The 21126-nt window shown below is 43.5% G+C and overlaps 1 protein-coding gene across 8 annotated transcripts in view; it reads left to right on the plus strand.

Moving 5' to 3' along the window:
- Nucleotides 1–21126, plus strand: part of Cbfa2t2 (CBFA2/RUNX1 partner transcriptional co-repressor 2) — a 112322-nt gene that overhangs the window by 75748 nt on the left and 15448 nt on the right. For 4 of the 8 annotated variants that reach the window (XM_052726146.1, XM_052726144.1, XM_052726151.1 and 1 more), the window contains 7 exons: nucleotides 198–379; nucleotides 1453–1706; nucleotides 5566–5651; nucleotides 8179–8374; nucleotides 13843–13911; nucleotides 16164–16354; nucleotides 20924–21078. In XM_052726146.1, coding sequence (XP_052582106.1) covers nucleotides 198–379; nucleotides 1453–1706; nucleotides 5566–5651; nucleotides 8179–8374; nucleotides 13843–13911; nucleotides 16164–16354; nucleotides 20924–21078 — 1133 coding nt within the window. The remainder of the gene's footprint in view (nucleotides 1–197; nucleotides 380–1452; nucleotides 1707–5565; nucleotides 5652–8178; nucleotides 8375–13842; nucleotides 13912–16163; nucleotides 16355–20923; nucleotides 21079–21126) is intronic. The other 4 variants (XM_052726152.1, XM_052726148.1, XM_052726145.1 and 1 more) reach the window with 3 other exon arrangements.

Consider the following 21126-nt stretch of genomic DNA (forward strand, 5'->3'; position numbering starts at 1 on the left):
GACCTCTTCCTGGGGGAAGAAACAGACCAACTGTGACTCAAATAAAAATGCCCCTTTACTGCTTTGATGATGTCGCTTTACTAGTTAGTGTTAGAAGGAGAGAGCAAAGAGGGCCTTTGGTCTGTGAGATCTCATTGAGATGCTAATCTCTGTAGGTAGGGCTCCGCAGATGGGAAAACTGCCTCTTTCTTTTCAAGGCCAACCTGCCCCTGCTGCAGCGAGAACTGCTGCACTGTGCCAGGGCTGCCAAGCAGACCCCATCCCAGTACTTGGCTCAGCACGAGCACCTTCTGCTCAACACCAGTATCGCATCTCCTGCTGACTCTTCTGAACTGCTTATGGAGGTTCATGGAAATGGGAAGAGGCCCAGTCCAGAAAGGTGAGCAGAGAAGAGATCTGTTCTGTTTTCCTGGAGTTGCTCTTTGCTTTAAAAGACTGAGGGTTTGGTGGTTGATTTGTAGACAGATAATGTCTTAGACTTTCCAAGATTAGTTTTCCTTTGTCGCAACACCTCTCTGGGTGCCTCACTGCACATTCCTGTTGAGGAGCTTTGCCTAGAGTTTAGACAGGGTCACTGCTCCAGAAATGGAACACCTAGTCCCTCGCTCTTTCTCATTCAGCCAAGAGCAAAAAAGATGTCTTTTATCAGATGTGTGGGGCCTTCACATCTGGTAAGCAGCAGCACTACAGCCAGTGTTAGTCTGTCCTTTACTGTCGTCCTCTACCTCGAGATGTAGCCGGCTCCACAAGTTGAATGAAGAAGACTCCGCTCATGACAGGTCTCAGGTCGTGACTGTGAATAATATAATCATGCCACAATAATGCAGGAGTTGTTGACGAAGCAGTATTGTGAACAATAGTTTGCTACAGTTGAAGCTGAGTGACTAAAACCCTGCCAAGTCACAGAGGCAGTTTTCTTCCCAGCTGCTCACCTCTATAATGTCAAATTTGACCTTCAGCATTCCTAAACTTTGTCAAACCTTGTCAGTTTCTCCTGTCCTGTGTCATAATTAGATGGTTTTGCTTACTGGACCTCTCTTCTTCACACTGGAATAAACAAACATTTACACGTTGTGTCTGACCCCTGAAGACAGTTCAGTTCATGCCTCTTGTTAAACCGTTCCTGAGCTGGGTACGGGCACACACACCAGAAGTCACAGCTACTGCAGAGGCCCTGAAGTCCGATCTCTGGAGTTTGGCTGAAGAACAGTCTGGGAAACATACTGAGATATGGACTGCTGGGCTGGGAGTGTAGCAGTATGAAACATGTGCTTAGCACATGGGCTGCAGCACCAAATAACCATTCCTGCTTTGGAAAGTGCATAGTATCTGAAGGTTGGGCTTTCTGTGAGGTGAGTTGCTGGAAAGAAGCAGCTGTCCTGAGACTTGGTAGGGATGTTAACATGAGCTCTTCTTGACAGGCTCCTATAAGCACTTCTGATTCTTCTACAGGAGGGAAGAGAATAGTTTTGAAAGAGATACAGTTCCTCCTGAACCACCTGCCAAGAGAGTATGTACTATCAGCCCTGCTCCCCGGCACAGTCCTGCCCTCACTGTGCCCCTCATGAATCCTGGGGGCCAGTTCCATCCTACCCCACCACCTCTTCAGCACTATACTTTAGAAGACATTGCAACTTCTCACCTTTATCGGGAACCCAACAAGATGCTAGAACACCGAGAAGTTCGTGAGAGGCACCACAATCTTAGTAAGTGATCTCAGCTGCACAACATTGCTTTAATCTGGAGGAAATCTGTGGCTTGCTTTCCTATTCAGTGATAAAGCCAAATAATATCATCATTGCCTTTTTTCTGTTGATAAGATGATGTTATGCAGCTAGACTTAGTGGCACGTGCCTATAATTCTAATACTATAGAGGCTGAGGTAGGGTGATCAGCTCAGGGTCATCCTCAGCTACATAAGGAGTTTAAGGCTAGCCTGTGCTATAGACAAAAAATAAAGGGCTGGGCATGGTAGCACACATCTGTAATCTTAGCAGTCAGAAGAATCACCCCAAGTTTGAGGCTCTCGTGATTTACCATGAGGGTTAGGGTTAGGTTAGGGTTAGGGTTAGGGTTAGGCCAGTTAGAGGGGCTTTGGTGCCACATGTGTAACCTGATGGATATTTGTAGATGCAATTCTAAACGGTCTTATTAAATAAGAAACACAGAGCCAAATGCAGAGTTAAAAGCCCAAGAGGTCAGAGCAGTAGCAAAGCCTTTAGCTTCCCACTCGATGCTGTCCTTCCCCTGAGAGAGAGACCTTCTTCCTGTGTCCTGTCTTTTTATTGCCTTTCTGTTCTACCTTCTCATTGGCTTTAAACCCAACCACATGATTTCCTTGTCACTGCCTGTCTATACAGACCTCCAGGTCTCTATGGTTCGTACTGAGATTAAAGATTCAGATCACCGCTTGCTTGGCTGTGTCCTTGAACACACAGAGACTCTGCCTGCCATGTGCCACCACCTCCGGACTTCTGCTAAATGGCTTGCTCTTAGCTCTGATCCCCAGGCAACTTTATTTATTAACATACAAATAAAATCACATTTCAGCACAAATAAAATATCACCATAGATATTGCTTGGGCTCTTGAGCCTAAGAGTAATAACTTCTGAAATGAATGAAGATAACATTATTCTCTGCTCTTTTGTTAGGTTTGAAATGCCTGAAGCATAGACCTATGTAACTATTAAATTTAGGAATAAAGACTCAAAAAAAAAAACCCATCGAGATCCAGGACAGGCACAAACTACACAGAGGAACCCTGTCTTTAAAAACAAAAAGCAAAAAACACCACAGAGTCCTAATTTGAGATAAGTTTTGAAAATAGCTTTTTGTCACATTCTCTTTTGTAGATGAATCTTTGGATTTTAATTCCTCAGCATCTATCAGGCAGAAAAACAAAACAAAAGGCTGCCATCTTGTAGGGTTTCTTTTGCACTCCATTTGCAGGGGTACCTTGTGGAGAACACATTGACTTTCCCACTCTGACCTAGGCATACCCTCACTAGGGTCTCATGCTTCCTGCAGTTCTCACTGAGGGTGACAGCCATGAGAGCATTGTCTGCATCATTTGATTCTGTCTTTCCAGAAGGTCAGAGCAACTGTACCCACTGTAACATAGCTAGTAAGTGGCCTTGACCAGATTCAGTCCTGAACCACCTGATGTTGAGGTTGGCCATGTCGGCAGCAGGTGCTGAGACACACCATCCTTGGTTTCCAGTTCTTACTCTCCCATGCCTTTTTGTTTGTTAAAACCTAGGCTGGGGGTCAGCAAGATGGCTTAGTGAATAAAGGTACGTGCCATGTAAGCCTGGGGACTGGAGTTTGATTCCTGGAGACAGTTAACTCCAGAAAGTTGTTCTCTGACCTCCAAGTGTCATCATAATCATCATCATGCGCGCACACAGACATAAACAATAATATTAAATTCATTTTAAGAACTAAGCTTGCTATTGATTTTTTTTCTCTTCATATGTAACATGAATCTTAAAAGGTCTTATTAATAAAAACAAACCTGGGGCCAGTTATTGGGGTGAATGCTGGAAGATCAGAGAGACAGAACAGGCCACAGCTAACCTTACCTCAACAACTTCTCAGCTGATCTCATTTCCTCATACTGGAAGCCTCACCTGAATGGATCTCAGCTGAACTGCTGTTAGAGTCCTAAACGCTTAACCAGGCTCTAGTTCCTGGTCCTCACGCCTTACATACCTTTCTGCTTCCTGCCATCACTTCCTGGGATTAAAAGCATGTGTCACCGTACCTGGCTGTTTTCGGTGTGGCTTTTAACTCACAGAGATTCAGACAGATCTCTGCCTTCAGAATACTAGGATTAAAGGCGGGTGTGCCACCATTTTCTGACCTCTATATCTAGTGGCTGTTCTGTTCTCTGACCCCAGATAAGTTTATTAGTGTTTACAATATATTGGGGAACAAAATATCACCACATTCATACACAGTTTCTGCCCATTTAAAAGAGAAGAATGGTGAAAGCTAGGTGTGGTGGTTTGAAAGAAAATGACCCCCAAAGGGATGGCACTGTTAGGAGGTGTGGTCTTGTTGGAGAAAGTGTGTCACTGTGGGGGTGGGCATTGATGTCTCTTGCTCAAAATTCCCTCAGCATGACTGTCAGTTGACTTCCTGTGGCCTGCATATCAAGATGTAGACAACACCCAGTCTACTTGCATGCCGCCATGCTCCCCACCATGATGATAATGCACTGAACTTCTGAAACTATAAGCCAGCCCCCAGGTAAATGTTTTCTTTATAAGAGTTGCTGTGGTCAAGGTGTCTCTTCACAGCAATAAAAACCCTAAGACACTAGGTATAACTATATTTTGTTCGATTTACTTGTATTTCTCATGATTTTAGAAAATGTATATTTACATCTGGAAGTATTGGTCACCTACCATGATGAATCCACCAGATTCATCAAAGTTTCCTTAGACCTGTACTCTTATACTGGTCTGCATTCATCAAACCACCACATGCCCCTCCCCGTAACTGAATCAATACGTCCACTCCCCTTTACTCTCCTAGAATGAAATCTATGGACACTATAGCCTACCTTAGATCTGTAATTTTAGGATCTATAGTCAGTGCAATATATGGGACCATTACCATAGCAACTCTTATAAAAGAAAGCATTTAATTGGGGCTGGCTTACAATTTCAGAGGTTTAGTCCATTAGCATCATGGCAGAACATGGCAGCACACAGGCAAACATGGTGCTGGAGAGGTCTGGATCTGAAGGCAGCAGGAAGAGAGAGCCACTGGGCCTGTCATGAGTCTTTAAAACCTCAAATCCCACCCCCCAGGGCTGGAGAGATGGCTCAGAGGGTTGCTCTTCCAGAGGTCCTGAGTTCAGTTCCCAGCAACCACATGGTGGCTCACACCTGTCTATAATGAGATCTGATGCCCTCTTCTGGCATGGAGGCAAAAACACTGTATATATAATAAATAAATAAATCTTTAAAAAAAAAAAAAGCCCACCTCCAGCGACATACCTCCTAATCCTTTCAAACAGTGCCACTCTGGTGACTAAGCATTCAATTATGTGAGCCTGTGGGGCCATTCTTACTCAAGCCACCATAGATACCCAACTCAACAGAGTATTTCTGACATTTTATTTTCCAGAATGTTGGCTATGAAATGCTAATGTGAACAAAGGAAAGGGACATAGCCCCTGACAACTTAGAAGATGTTTATGAATGATATGTACTTCCTTCTGATAGAACCTGGTGTGATTGTTTTTCTTGTCTTTACAATTGAGTTGTTCAGAGTTTAGGAGTCGTGCCCCAAAAATGCTGCCAATGGAACTCAGGGCCTAGTGTATGGTAGTTAAGCATTCTATCACTGAGCTATACTTCAGTCCCTGGAGTTATTTGATCTGAATACTAACTCTTTATTGCTTAACATTAATGGTTGTGTCATTTTGTGGGTCTCATACCAGATATGTTAACTTACTCCCTTAGTAGTGTGCTCTAAGTTAACACAACTATGTGTACACTCGTTAGAATTCAGTTGCTCTGTATTCTTTAAATGTAATCCCTTGTTTCTAATAGGTCTGAATGGAGGCTATCAAGATGAGTTGGTAGACCACCGTTTGACAGAAAGGGAATGGGCTGATGAATGGAAACATCTTGACCATGTAAGAATCTCAGCATGTTTAATTTCCCTAAGTCCTTATTACTTATAAATCTTTAGAGTTTGTTTTGCTTTTTGTTATTTGTCCATTTGTGGGTTTGATGTATATTTGTGTGCACATTAATGCTTGCATGCATGCACTTTGTGTACATGCCATAACTTGAATGTGGAGATTCAGAGGAACTATTTTGTCTTCTGGCTTGGCAGCAATTGTCATTTACATTCTTAATCATTTTGCCCACCCACTTTTGTTTCTCACTTTCCTATTCAGGCATGCACCACTGCATCCAGCTCATTTAATTCTTAATGCTACTAGTAGTCCATGTGTGCTTGAAGTGGACTTAATTTTTTTTTTCCCTCCCTGAGACAGGGTTTCTCTGTGTAGTTTTGGTGCCTGTCCTGGATCTCCCTCTTTAGACTAGGAGCTGGCCTCAAACTCACAGAGATCCACCTGGCTCTGCCTCCCGAGTGCTGGGATTAAAGGCTTGTGCCACCGCCGCCCGCCTGAAGTGGACCTTACTTTTTAACAGAAGTTGGCTTATTCACCACTTGCTGTAGTCACTCCTAAATCTTGGTGATAGGCTGATTTTGATCTCTCCAGTTCGTAAACCAAGTAGTCACGTAATAGATAGTTAAAGCAAAGGTTCCAGCTTTGCTACTTAGTGCCTTTGTGAGCTGAGTAAGCTACCTACATCTAAATTTAGCCTTGATTTTTTCTCTCCTTAAAAATAAGGTTCAGTGGAAGGACTGTGGGCAAAGGCACTTGCTGCCGAGCTTGAGAAACTGAGTTTGATTCCCAAGACCCACAGGATAGAGGGGAAGAACCAACTCTCACAAGTTGTCCTCGGACTTTACTCATGGGCCATGGAATGTGCACACAAACACAATCACACACTAAAATTATGTAATCTTTCTCCTTAAAAAAAAAAAAAGAAAGAAAGAAAGAAAGGGGCGACAGTGGCACACCCCTTTAATCACAGCACTTGGGAGGCAGAGCCAGGCAGATCTCTGTGAGTTCAAGGAGAAACCCTGTCTCCAAAAAAAAGAAAAGAAAAGAAAGAAAGACTGGCATTATTTGTAATAATACATAGAGTATGTCGCATGGAAAGTCAGACAAATCCAAATTAGAATTAGTTTGCTGATACAGACTCAGGTTCTCTTTCCCATCAGAGGAGAGCATCCCTTCTCTCTAAAAATAGGTACTGCCTACTTTAAAATAGCACATTGTGGCTTACCTCAGATGTGAATATCATTGTTACTGTCCTCACCGTCATCATTGACCCTGGTCCCTTACCTAGGGGGGTAGTGCATTTGTGCATGCATGCATGCATACATGCATGCGTCTGTCACAGAGACAGCCCCAGATTGTATTATTATAAAAACATCTAGATTTATCTTATGATACTAGGTACTCAGGCTTGGTGAAAAGTTCCTTTACTCACTGAGCTGTAAGCTTACAGACCAGTAGTTTTTCTTTTGTAAAACATACTTCTTTTGTGTATGTATGTTGTGGTGGTATGTTGTGCCACAATGAGAATGTGGCAGAGAATTACCTTCAGGAGTCAATTCTCTCCTTCCACCCTAGAATTCCAAAGGGCAGCAAGTACTCCTTATCTCCTGAGCCATCTTGCTAGCCTGTATAAAGGTCTTTTTTTTTTTTTTTTTTAATCATTAGGTACTTTAATCTAGAAGTGACATAAGTATGTGTGTAGATGTGCACAGGTTATATGCAAATTCCACACATTTTATATAAGGGAATTGTAGTACTCGTGACTTTTTTAGTGTTCCCGGAGGGTTCTAGAACCAGTACCTCCATGGATAGGAAAAAATAGCTGTTTATATAAAATAACAAGGTGTAAGAGGGATTATAGAGATGACTCAGTGGTTAAGAGCCCTTGCTGCTCTTACAGAGGACCCAGATCTGCTTCTCGGCATCCACATGGCAGACACAACCATCAGTAACAATAGGAGATCCTGTTCTCTCCTGTGATCTCTGAGGACAACACATAGGTGGACAAAACACTCATACACATAAAATAAATAAAGTAAGGAAAAACAAGGTATAAGAATGACTTTGAGGTCTGGAGAGATGGCTCAGCAGTTAAGTGCACTGGCTGCTCTTCCAGAGGCCCTGAGTTCAATTCCCAGCAACCATATGGTGGCTCACAACCATCTGTAATGAGATCTGGTGCCCTCTTCTGGCCTGCAGGCAGACATACAGGCAGACAGAATACTATATACATAATAAACAAACAAACAAACAAATAAATAAAAGTGTTGGTAAATTTTTTTTAAAAGGATGACTTTGAGACGTAAACTTTATTCCTAAGGTTGTAAAATCTGTGAGTTCATGGGGTTGGGGATTTAGCTCAGTGGTAGAGCGCTTGCTTAGCAAGTGCAAAGCCCTGGGTTCGGCGGTCCTCAGCCCTGAAAAAAAAAAATCTGTGAGTCCTGTGATGTTTGTCCATCCTTGATCTTCATTGTTCCTTATTTAAATTTCTTACCTGTGCCTCACTTTCTCTCTGGCTCAGGCCCTGAACTGCATTATGGAAATGGTAGAGAAAACAAGGCGCTCCATGGCGGTTCTGAGGCGCTGTCAGGAATCTGATCGTGAAGAACTCAACTATTGGAAAAGGCGATTTAATGAAAACACAGAGATGAGGAAAACTGGGACTGAGCTGGTCTCCAGACAGCACAGCCCTGGGAGCACAGATTCGCTCAGCAATGGTAAGGATATAGAGAGGTAGACTTTCACTCCACTTAAAACATCAAATCTGAGTTTATTATTTTTATTTGTTCTGTAGCATTGTTTGATTTGATTTTTAAAAATTTACTATGTAGCTTAGGCTGGCCTCAGTCCTCTTGCCTCAATTTCCCAAGTGCTGGGATTAAAGATGTGCACCACCATGCCTAACTACATTTTTTAGTTGTGTGTGTGTGTGTTTGGGTGTCATGTGTGTGGAGGGTGTTGGTTATTTCCTCCCACCATATTAGTTCTAGGAAGTGAACTTAGTTCTCCATGCTTGGTAGCAAGCACTCTTAACCCGCTGAGCTATCTTGCTATCCTTTTTATTACTTTTTTAAAAAATTGGTGCATTGGGGGAATGTCAGAGGACAAGTTACAATATTCAGTATTCTTTATACACCATGTGGTTTCCAGGGATTAAATTCTGGTGGTTAGCCTCTGCTGCAAAGGCCTTTACCTATCGAACCATTCTCCTGACTCCTGCCCTCCACTTTAGATGCAAGTTGCAAGCCCCAGGTTCTTTACTCTTGTTCTGACCTGCTGACTATCAACCATGCTTTCCATATTTCCTTCTTTAGCTTTGACTGATTTGCTCATCTGCTCACAGACTCAGGGAAGCAAGTTTATCTGTTTACAAAGGGGACACATGAAAAGATGCAAAGCAAAAGGTCCAGAGGAAGGAACACAGGACTTCTCTGGACCTGCCACACTTGGAAACTGCTTTCTGAGTCCCGTGCCTTATGGCTATATCATTGCAGTTGAATTACAGTAGACTGGATGGGGAAATCAGGGAGGGCCTGTGTTCATCAGTGTTTTTTGCTGTTCTGCAGTATTCCCTCTCTAGGTCATAGAGCAAGGCCCATCAGTATAATATTATCAGACAAGGATACAACCAAACAGTTTTGTTATTGTTGGGTTTGGTTTTGTTGTTTATTTCCTGGGTTTGGTTTTTGAGATGTGTTCTCACTCTATAGCCTAGGCTGACTGTTATCTGATACTTTGTGTTTTGACAAATAAAGCTTGCCTGGAGATCAGAGGGTGGAACTAGACCATAGAGGCCAGGCAGTGGTGGTTTGTACCTTTAATTCCAGCACTTGGGAAGAGAAAGCAGGAAGATCAGGAGTTCAAGGCCACCGTGGGCTACATGTGATTGAACCAGTCTAAAAGAGAAGTAGAGCTGGGCAGTGGTGGCTCACACCTTTGATCCCAGCACTAGGGAGGTGGAGATAGGAATATAAGGTGGGTAGAGATAAGATCACCCCCATTCAGTCTGAGGACTCGTAGAGGTAAGAAGTTTCTAGGGGCTGTTCCTCTGCTTTTTCTGATCTTTCAGTTTTCACCCTCGATATCTGACTCCGGGTTTTTATTGATTAAGACTAGTTAGGATCACAGTTCAACTGATCCCAAACTTGCTTCAGCTCTGCCTCTACTGAGATTACAGCATGAACAACCAGCCCCAGCAAATCCTGTGATTTTGTTATGGCTGGTCCCTATGTAGAAAGGTTGGTAGGAGGTAAGACAAGAGCAAGAGCAGGAGAAATTCAGGCTTGTATGGCCTCCAGTGGAGAAGGAGTTATTAGCCAGAAACAATGGTGACATCTTAACTTTGGTGACTAGGGTGTAGCTTAATGATGAGTACTTGCCTAGCTTGAGCAGTGACCTGGGTTCAGCCCAGCGGTACAAGAGATCAGTAAGAGAGGACAAAAAGAGTCCCAGTTTGGTATGTCACTATTATAACCAGCTAGGTACTTTGATGGTTGCACTCACCATATTCCTTCTTGATGGTATTCACCCCGCTTTGCTTTCTTTCCTCAATTACCCTCCCCTTCCTGGTGGCTGCCTTCAAAAGATTAGCTTAGGCAAAGCTGGGTTGTTCATCTTGATGCAGCAGAGGTGAGTAGCTCTTCTCCCAAGGATACATCCAGGAAGTTAGAGTTATCCCCCGGAATGTTCCATCACTTTCTCCCCGAAGCTGAAAAGGTGCCCTATCCAAAGGCATAGCTGAATGACAGGCCATCTGTGATCACACTCTTTCTCCACCCACCCACTTAAAGTTCCCAAATGTTCATCAAAGAGAATGAATTTTTTCTTATGACAGTGCTAACATTTTTCATAGAAGACAGCTGTTAGTCTCAAAAGGACTGGAAGAAAATTTTGAGGAGATGCCAGCATTAATAATGTGTGTCCTATCCTAAATCTAAATAGCTAAGGGCTGACACTTTTTCTCTTCATTGACAGGCATGGCTCTTGAGCCAGCTATCAATTGGCACCATTTTATATGGGATAACTGGTATATCAGGAAACAAACAACTTACACTTGCGCACATACCTTTGAAAAAACAAGTGAGGCTAATTCTCAGGTCCCCCTTACAAATATGAGCCCTTAACAAATATTTCCTAAAGCAACTTAGAGATCCTTGACTGAGGATCGACATCCGCCATCACATACATTCCTTCCTTGAGTGCATGTGTGCAGCTGGGGTGGCAGAGTGCAGGCTGAAAGCACTCACTAAAACACTGCTGTGAACTGTCACTGCTCTGTACAAACCACCCTAACTTGGGGATCTAGCAGGGGATGACCATATTGTCTGATGTGCCTGGGACAGTTCTTATTATTTTTATGACCTGTCAGAGTCATGACTAACACCTCCCTTTCAAAATGAAGATAATTTGATAAATCCTAGTCACTGTACATTTAGCGCTGCATGGATTCTAGTGTCTCCTATTATTAAGATTCTGAGAACATTGCCAACTTGTCTGATTGCAGTTGTATCATTTGTCTGGGATACAGCTTAGTTGACAATGTTTACTTAACATGTACTAAGTCCTGGGTTTAGTCCCTAGCACCACAAAAAAATAGGTGTGGTCTTAGTGCACACCTGTAATTACAACATTTAGTAAGTAGAGACAAGAGTTGCCGAAGTTAATTGCTATTATGAACTTCATAAAACCCTGTCTGAAAGGAAGGGGAGGGAGAGAAGGGAAAAAATGGTAGGGTAGGGGCTAGAGAGATAGCTCAGCAGTTAAAAACACTAAATGACCTTCTAGAGGGCAGGAATTTAGATGACTCACAACCACTTGTAACTTCAGCCTCAGGGAATTTCACTTAAGCAGGCACCTGCACTCATACAGACTCAACACTCATAGACATGTAGTTGGAATTTCTGGTTGGGACCATTGACTCCCCAGTAATGACATGAAGACTTATTATTAATTATAAAAACTTGGCTATAGCTTAGGCTTGTCCCACCAGCTCTTACAACTTAAATTAACCCATTTCTGTTCATCTGCGTGTTGCCACATGATTTGTGGCTTTTACCTGTCCCACTGCATGTCTTGCACCCTCTCTGCCAGGCTGGTGACGGCACCTTTCTTCTTCCCAGTGCACTCTCTGTCCAGAAGTCCCTGGTATACCTCCTGCCTAACTATTGACCAATTAGCTTTTTATTAAACCAGTCACAGTGATACATCTTCACATGGTGTAAAGGAATAGAATATTCCACAACAGATACATAATGAAAATCTAATCTAAATCTTTGTTTGTTTTGTTTTTGTAAACAAGGTTTCTCTGTATGGCCTTGGCTGTCCTAGAACTCAGCAGAGATCCACTTGCCTCTGCCTCCTGAGCACTAGGATTAAAGGTGTGTGTCACCACTACCAGGCTAAATATAAGTCTTTTAAAGAAAAATAAAAATGGCAGGCTAGGTTATGTGTGGCAGTACCTCTCCTAAATGAAAGAATTGGGCATATATACTCATACAGTATTTAAACATACTAAATAATGTGTTTCTAGATAAATAGGGTTTATTTTTCTTTCAGTGTGTGTCAGTTTTAGAAGAAAAGCAGAATTCATAATGTGGACTAAACGGTTGCATTGGAGTGTATTGGGCATTGTTTGCTTCAAGAAAGTCTTTTGCTGACATGGTGTACAACTTTAATCCCAGCACTCTGGAGGCAGCAGAGGACAGCCTAGTCTATGTAGAGAGTTCTAGGACACTCAGAGTTACATAGACCTTGTTTCAAAAACTTTTCTTTTTTTAAATTTTGTTTCTCATTATTTTAAAAATCATAATGTGTTCATGCTTATGTGCCTGTCTGGTGTGTGTGGTGGGAGGGGGGTGCATGTGCCATAGCCTGTGGAGGTCAAAGAACATTTTTTTTTCTTCGAGACAGGGTTTCTCTGTGTAGCTTTGCACCTTTCCTGGAACTCACTCTGTAGTCCAGGCTGGCCTTGAACTCACAGAGATCCACCTGCCTCTGCCTTCCGAGTGCTGGGATTAAAGGCTTGCGCCACCACTGCCCGGCCCAAAGGACAATTTTTGAGAGTTGATTTTCTCCTCCTTTATTTGGGCTCCAGTGATCTAACTTGGTTCATCAAGCTTTCATGGCAGGCAGTTATTCATTGAACCATCTCTCTTATCACCATTTTTATGCATGTGACAGGGCCTCGTTGTATAGCACTGGTTGGCCTAGAACTTGTTATGTAGACCAAGTGATTTTTTTTTTTAAGTGCTATTTTTGTTTGTTTTGATTTTGAGACAGGTCTCACTGTGTAGCTCTAGCTAGTCTGGAACTTGTTATATAGCCCAGGCTGGCTTCAAACTCAAATTGATCTGCCTGCCTCTCCCTCCTTCATGCTGGAATTAAAAGTGTGCACTACCATGCGCTGTTAAATGCTGTTTTACAAGTAATTGCACTATGTAAAGGTCATATGCAACAGCACTCTGGAAGCTGAGGCAGGAGGGTTTTAAATTTAAGGTCCTCCTGAGTTGTGACATTCTGAAACTTTATCCCCCACCCCAAAAAAGCCCAGATCATATAATACAGAGCTACAAAACTCAAGGGCAGCCTGAATAACATAGGGACATTTTGTCTAAAATTAACAAAGGTTAGCATGGGGCTTGATCCCTAGCCAAGATACACTGAATTCATGTATATAATATCCCAGGTTTTGTGTGACCTACTGGTAGAGCACTTATTTATCATGAACAAGAGCCTAGGTTTAATCCCCAACACCACAAAAAAATTCATGCTTACCTCTTAGTTGAGTATACTGTTTAATAATCTGAAGCTAGCTCTTTTGTTTTGTTTTTCGAGACAGGGTTTCTCTGTGTAGCTTTGGAGCCTGCTCTAAAACTCACTCTGTACACCTGGCTGGCCTCGAACTCACAGAGATTCACCTGGCTCTGTCTCTCAGTGCTGTGATTGAAGGCTAGCGCCACCACCACCCGGCTTCTTGAAGCTCCTAGCTCTTACTCTGAATATGTTTCGCATTAAACAAGCATACATGTTGGATCTAGGTGGTAAATGAGAAGTCTGATAAAAAGAAATTTTGTGTTAGGGTTAGGGATTATTGTTAGAACATTTGCCTATTCTACATAAGAATTTAAGTTTTGAATACTCGTTAAAGACAGCTTCTGACCCCTTGCTCTTTATCTCTCTTGTGTAGATTCTCAGCGGGAATTCACCAGTAGGCCAGGAACAGGATATGTACCTGTGGAGTTTTGGAAGAAAACAGGTGTGTATCTGTCTGCTGGTAGGCTGTCTGTACTCACTAGTTTATGCAAGCTGGGAACCCATGTACTAGGGAAAGGTTGGTAACCAGCCTTAGGACTGTCCATAATGTCCCCCTTGTGGAATGTTGGCTTCTCCTGTTCTCCCTCTGGCTCATCTGCACAGCTCCTGGACTGAACTGCCTGCCTGATCCTTGGCTGGTCAGAAGTTTGGAATGGGTCCCTCTAGGCTTTTTCATGCCCTTCTACTGGTTTCCATTGAAGCATGAAGTTCAATTTATTTCTGCTTGGTCTCTTTGCTAGTATACTGTGTTCATACTAGCACTACATTTGCTGGATTCTGATTTTCTTTTTAAGTTTTCTTGTGTTTGGGGTAGCACATTTTGGAGGCCAAAGGGCAACTTCAGTATCAGTCCTTCATCTACCTTGTTTTGAACCTGGCTCTTGTTTCCTGTTCAGAACACCAGTCTAGCTGGCCAGGATGCTTCTGGGAATTGTTTTTTGCTTACAATCTCTCTGTGAGAATACTGGGATTGTTAGATGCATGCTTTCACATCTGGCTTTACATGGGTTCTACAGATCAAAATTCATGTCTAACACTTACAGCTCAGGCTCCACTGAGCATCTCCATAGATCTCTGCAAGAGCAGTGAGTGCTCATAACCACTGAACCATCTTCCAAGCTCCTTCTCCCTTTCCTGTCTCTAGCTTACCCAAGACTATTCAAGGGCTAAGAGATTTCACTCTGTGGTTAAACGTGTGTTTACTATGTGTTAGGTTTCACTAGCACCACACATAGTTACCAACAGTGAGTACATGCAGGTTCTTGAGTATAGTGGCAGATCTTCTACCTCTGAACTACATTCTAGTACATACCAGTTCTTTTTCTTTTTTTTTTTTTTAAAGGCGTGGTTTCACTAAGTTAACAAGGCTGGCTTTGAAGTGTGAACATCATCCTTCCTTAGCTCCAAAAGTAGCTAAATTATAGGCATGTTAATTCATAATTTGATGCCAAAACAGATAGTTATTTTTACCATGTAAAACAGTTTGGAAATACTTTTAGAAATGAGAAAAATAAATCTTTTTTGTTTGTTTTGGTTTGGTTTTGGCTTTTCAAGACAAGGTTTGGGTTTTGGTTTGGTTTTTCGAAACAGGGTTTCTCTGTATAACCCAGGCTATGCAGTGGGCATGTGTAGATATTTGAAATAGGGAATTCTGGAATCTTTGACCTGTGGGTGAGGACTTTCTTAAGGATGGATTAGTTCTATAGGAAGTTGTAACAGCATCTAGAACAGTTTAATGCTCCTTTGAGCCTGTACTCTATGAAAGAGCCAAGCTGTTAGGGATCCCCTTAGGGTCTGGGTTGTGTTTCCTTGTGGACTCCAAAGAGATGTTTTACACTCACATTCTCTGAGCTAAATCTCATGTCATTTGGGAGTGTCTTGCCTTAAACAAACCAAGCAAGGTGAGTCAGAGGAGGGAGGGATCTTGACCAGGCAGTCCAAATGTCCCCTTGTTTTTGCCTGGATGCCTTCAGGCACCTACCCACTCTTTTTGTATGCGCATTTCATTGCGTGAAGCCTCTGTTTTCCTTTACCACACACCCAGACTACCCTGACTCCTCACCTCCTAGGTACCCTTTACAAATTAAGAGCCTCTTGTCTCAGCTGAGCCACACCCAGCTTCCCAGTTGCTTTATTTCCTCGTATAGAACTCGTATAGAAGTACACATTTCCTTTAGAAAATACGATATTCAAAATATATTTGGATCCTCTCTTGCCCCTTGTAGAGTTGACCACCTTTCTCCTTGAAAGTCTAGTCTCTTTTGACATGTGAGATGGCACCTAAGCCACTGGGGTACTTGATCACATACAGGAAAATGGATGATGTCTACTCACTTGTGTATTCCCAGCCTTAACACAGCATCTACTTGTATGTGTACCTAACAGTTGCATCACTGGGTGAGCTCTTGTAAGAACACAATATAAATGTATGTTTCATGTTCACTCCTGCACATCTTATTTTCACTGTTTTTCCTTAGAAATACTGTGGTTAGCTAAGTGTGTTGGCACGTGCCTATAATCTCACTGCTCAGGAAGCAGAAGCAGGAGGATTGCCACAAGTTTGAGGCTAGCCTAGGATATATAGTGAGAACTTATTAAACCCTACTTCCTTGAAACCCCCTCTACCCTCAATGTTGTAGGTTGGGAGGGAAAAAGATTTCTCTGCCAGTTGATTTTACTGTTGCTTTCTTCCAGAAGAAGCTGTGAATAAGGTGAAAATTCAGGCCATGTCAGAGGTGCAGAAGGCTGTAGCTGAGGCGGAGCAAAAAGCTTTTGAAGTGATTGCAACAGAGAGGGCTCGAATGGAGCAAACCATAGCGGATGTCAAAAGGCAGGCTGCAGAAGATGCTTTCCTGGTCATCAATGAGCAAGAAGAGTCCACAGAGGTCAGAGCTGTGCTGGGCTATAGGCTGGGCTGGGAGGCTGAAGGGGAGCAAGCCCACTGCTTGCCACCGAGGTGCTGGGTAGGAAGAGTCCACTAGATGATGGGATGTTTAGCCAATACCAGGAGACTTTTTCCCTTGCTTTAAGATATACCAAAATAATAAATCACTCTTTTGGATTCATTATAGACTATCACATACACACAGTATATTGCTTTAGCTTCCATGAAGGCAGATTTGTCCCAATTATAGCTGTGGTAGTTTCACTGTGTGTGGAAGGAGACCTAGCTATGTATGTATACACCTTTTTTTTTTTTTTTGGGGGGGGGGGGGTTTTCGAGACAGGGTTTCTCTGTGTAGCTTTGCGCCTTTCCTGGAACTCACTTGGTAGCCCAGGCTGGCCTCGAACTCACAGAGATCCTCCTGCCTCTGCCTCCCGAGTGCTGGGATTAAAGGCGAGCGCCACCACCTCCCGGCATGTATACACCTTTTAATCCTCACAGTAATCTCATTAGGGAGATGTTGATTCTCAGTTACAGAAGTGGCAGAGAATGTAGATCGCCCAAATACCCTATCCAGGGCTCAAGACTCAGTGATGCTTCAATACAATGAAAATTTGTAACTGGGCATGATGTCACACACCTGTAATCCTAGTGTTTGGGAGACTGAGGCCAGAGAATTTAGAGTTCAAGGTTAGCCTGGTACACATAGGGGAAGATGGGTCACAAAGAAGAAAAAAAAAAATGGAAAGGCAGAAACATTGTGACAGTCCCAATCGTACCCCACCTGCCGCCCATCCCCTAGTACTGGGTATTAAATTGATGGGCGTGGGCATGTTCGGCAAGTGTGCTACCTCTTAATTGCATCCCGGTCTTTTATTGCTTTTATTTTGAGACATGGTCTCACTGAGTTGATAAAGCTGCCTCTGAAGCCAGTATCCACCTGCCTCAGCCTCTCGAGGAGATGGGACTGTGGATGCATACATTCAGCCCTAGCACCAGTATATTTGAATTCAATGAAATTTTTCTGTGGTTTTTTGGTGTTTTGTTTTTTGTTTGTTTGTTTGTTTGTTTGTTTGTTTTTTTGAGACAAGGTCTCTCTCTATGTAGCCCTGACTGTTTTGGAACTTGCTATGTAGATTAGGCTGGCCTCAAACTCAGAGATCTGCCTGCCTTCCAAGTGTTGGGATCAAGGATGTACACCACTCCCAGGTCGTAACTTTCATTTTAGTCTTCAGCTTTTTTTTTTTTTTTAAAGATTTATGTATTTATTTATTCATTCATTCCTTTATTTATTTATTATGTATACAGTGTTCTGCCTGCATGCCAGAAGAGGGTGCCATATCTCATTACAGATGGTTGTGAGCCACCATGTGGTTGCTGGGAATTGAACTCAGGACCTCTGGAAAAGCAGCCAGTGCTCTTAACCGCTGAGCCATCTCTCCAGCCCCGGGTCGTAGATTTTTGAGACAGGATCTTTCTATATAGCCCAGTCTGGCCTGGTACTATGTAATCCAGGTTGTTCTTGAACTAAAAGCAATCCTTCTGCCCCAAGCCTCATAAGTGCAGAGATTGACAGGTGTGCACCATCATGCCAACCTTCTCATTTTAGTCATTTTTTTAGGCTTAAAACATAAGGAATAAGACTGTAGTGGCTATAATTTTAAGCAGCAAACTGAAAGTAGCCTACAGGTGAGATGCATGCCGGCTTGGATCCTGGTAGATTTGCATTTCAAAAGGAAGAACAGACATCTTAAGCCTTTGAGTTTGCAATGGAACAAAAATGCTGATTCTCTTGCATTTCATTAAGAAAATCAACCCAGTAGGATAAATAGTGGTTTCTCCATCTCATGAGATGCTGTGCCGCACAGGAGAGGCATGCTACTCCCACCTTCTCTTCTCACTGACTTGTCATCATTTAGGACCAGTTTTCTGTACAGAGGGCACAAGTGCCCCGTCCTTTTGGCCTGGTAGCTGTTAGGACCGTAACCTAAGTTTACAGTGTGATACTCTTCAGTGGTGTGTAGACTGTAGCAGGCAGGTCCTGCTCTCGTCAGCGTTCCCTAGGCCTGCACTGCTTTCTGCCTCAGATGGCTCTGTTTGTTTGTTTGTTTTTCCTGAGAAAGGGTTTCTTTGTGTAGCTTGGCTGTCCTGGAACTTGCTCTCTAGACCAGGTTGGCTTTTAACTCACAGAGATCCGCCTGCCTCTGCCTCCTGAGTGCTGGGATCAAAGGCGTGCGCCACCACTGCCCAGCACCTGCTTGAGATGGAGGGACAAAAAGAGTATCATCTTATCTCTCTAACAAAACATGTTCCATCCCCAACTCCAATTTTTCTGGCAAATACAATAAATTAGCAATTGACCATGAAGTAGAGAATCGTTTCTCCTGTGGGCCAGGGCTGCCAGGAGTTCTAAGTTGGGATCCAAGGCTTTCGATGAGCCCCAGGTAATTCCGATAGAGCTTACCTGAGATGCTGACATAACCATTGGCCTCTGCTTAACAAACGAGATCCAAATCACAGTCCTGACTTGTGTAACCAGTAACTCAGGGGGATGACCTTCCCACAATAACCACCGAAGAGCCAGGCCTACGGCTCAGGTTTTAGGAACGCTAATTTGAAGAGTGACTAAACAGTAAGCAATTTGTTTTTTATTTGGGGCCGAGGGTTGTTCTTGAGATAGGGTCTCATAGTTGACTGGCCTTGAATTCACTGCATAGCCAAGGCTTACTTGGAGCTCCTATCTCACCTGCTCTGCCTCCCAAATGCAGGGATTATAGGCAGGCACCACTAAGCCTAGCTTAAACCCTTTGTTTGTTTTCTTTCAACAAGTTGCCTCACCATATTGCCAAGGCTGGTCTCAAATTAAATCTTAGCCTCCGAAGTAGCTGGAACTACAGGCCTGTGCCACTCCTTTGCCCAAGTTTTCCTGACACTAACTATATTATACCTGCATACTAGGAACCTGTCTCTGGAGGCTACTTACTTTATTCTACTATATTTTATGCAGCATGAAGATACTGTTAAGTAATGGCGGCCAAGATGGAAATGTTGGTGGCTTGGTGCTCTGACCTGGTTCTTAGATGTCCTTGAAAACACCTGGAGGGAGAGGCAGCCTATAGTAGCAACCTGTATAGGCAGCTCCTGACTTTTTCCTCACAAGTGCCATTAATCTGTTGAGGTATCACTCCTCGGCAGCCTGTCAGACACTGTGCCTGAAAATGTGTAAATGTAACGTAACAGTTATGTCCATTCTCTACTTCTGTCCTCTGATGCTGGTAGCATCAGCCAGTATAGTACATTTCACAAGAAGCCTGAGTTAGAAGGGATCTGTAGTCTTTTCTGATGTACTTTGAAGTAAGTCTGTATATGGAGTACCTCAGCCTCAGGAAACGCAGGTTCTAGGCTTTGAATAGCCAGCCCTTTGATGACGTTCGCCTTAGTACATCTGGGTCTCAGTTTTCCCATCTTACAATGCTGGGAAGGAACCAGTAGGCCTGTTCTGTATTCTGGTCAAGCATCCTGATTTTAGGAAGAAGGCTGTCTTTCTTCCCTAGCCAGTATTGTAGCCATGCTTTGAGATGGGCTTCTGCCATTTTGATGTCCTTATAGGCAAGAAGGCTAGCTAGTTGCTAAGTCCTTGATAGCTTCACCAGACTAGAATCACACCCACCCCCATCCCCCAGCCCCCCACCCCGGGCCTGAGGACCGAACTCAGGGCCTTGCACTTGCTAGGAAAGCGCTCTACCACTGAGCTAAATCCCCAAACCCCAGACTAGAATCTTTAAACAAACAAACAAACAACACCTTTCTTTTACCAGTGTGTCCTGGGAGTCTTTGGGTGTAGAATATTCACATGTGACTAATGGATTCCTTCCAGAGGTAGCAAAGGACTTAGGAGTCAGTGGTGGGGCTACCAGGGGTAGGTTTTGTTTGTTTGTTTGTTTTGTTTTTAATGCTGTCTTTGCTCCCAGCCATCTAGAGGTGGTGCTGAGCTATGTGTTTAGTGACTCAGTGACTGTCCTGACCTCACCGTTAGCTAGCTATTACGTTCTTTGATAGAGTTACTCTTCTTCGCTTTCTGCTGAGCCTCAGGAGTATTTGTCCCGCTCTAACTGAAGGTAGCAAGCAGTAAGAAAGCTCCCTGAGCTCCACTTGAGGTACCTCAGTGTTGAGTGGCCTTGACACCAGACTCCAGTTTCCCTCAACCCATCTGCAGTGTGACAGGACAGCGGAGGAAATAGGCAGAGGACAAAGGAAACAGTAGCACAGCCACCTCCCTCTTCATCCATCCTGTTCCCTGGCAGGTAACTTTGGGAAAAGTCTCAGTGTTCCTAGAGTCCTTTCAAAGTCTTTGTTAAAAGATCACATGTTAGCCAGGGGTGGTGGCGCACACCTTTAATCCCAGCACTCAAGAGGCAGATGTACATGGATCTCTGAGTTCGAGGCCAGCCTGGTCTACAGAGTTCCAGGATAGCCAGGGCTACACAGAGAAGCCCTGCTTTGCGGGGGGGGGGGGATCAAAAATTGTCAGTAAAAACGGTGAAGATGGTTCCTCCATTGGTTGCTATAGAAAATTGTTGTTCAAGCTTCATATGTGGATGTATGGTCTTCAGAAGATAGTTGTGAGACCTGGGACAGGGGACATGTGCCCATGATCCTGGCATTTGGGAGGGAGAAGCAGGAGGATCAGGAGTTCAAGGTCATCCTCAGAGGACTCAGCCACAGGTGTGTAGCTCCACGGCCCTTGCTCTACCATACAGATGACAAGTGACA

This window comes from Peromyscus californicus, unplaced genomic scaffold, assembly GCF_007827085.1.
Source record: "Peromyscus californicus insignis strain IS unplaced genomic scaffold, ASM782708v3 Scaffold_7__1_contigs__length_154581171, whole genome shotgun sequence".
NCBI classification, from domain to species: Eukaryota; Metazoa; Chordata; class Mammalia; order Rodentia; family Cricetidae; genus Peromyscus; species Peromyscus californicus.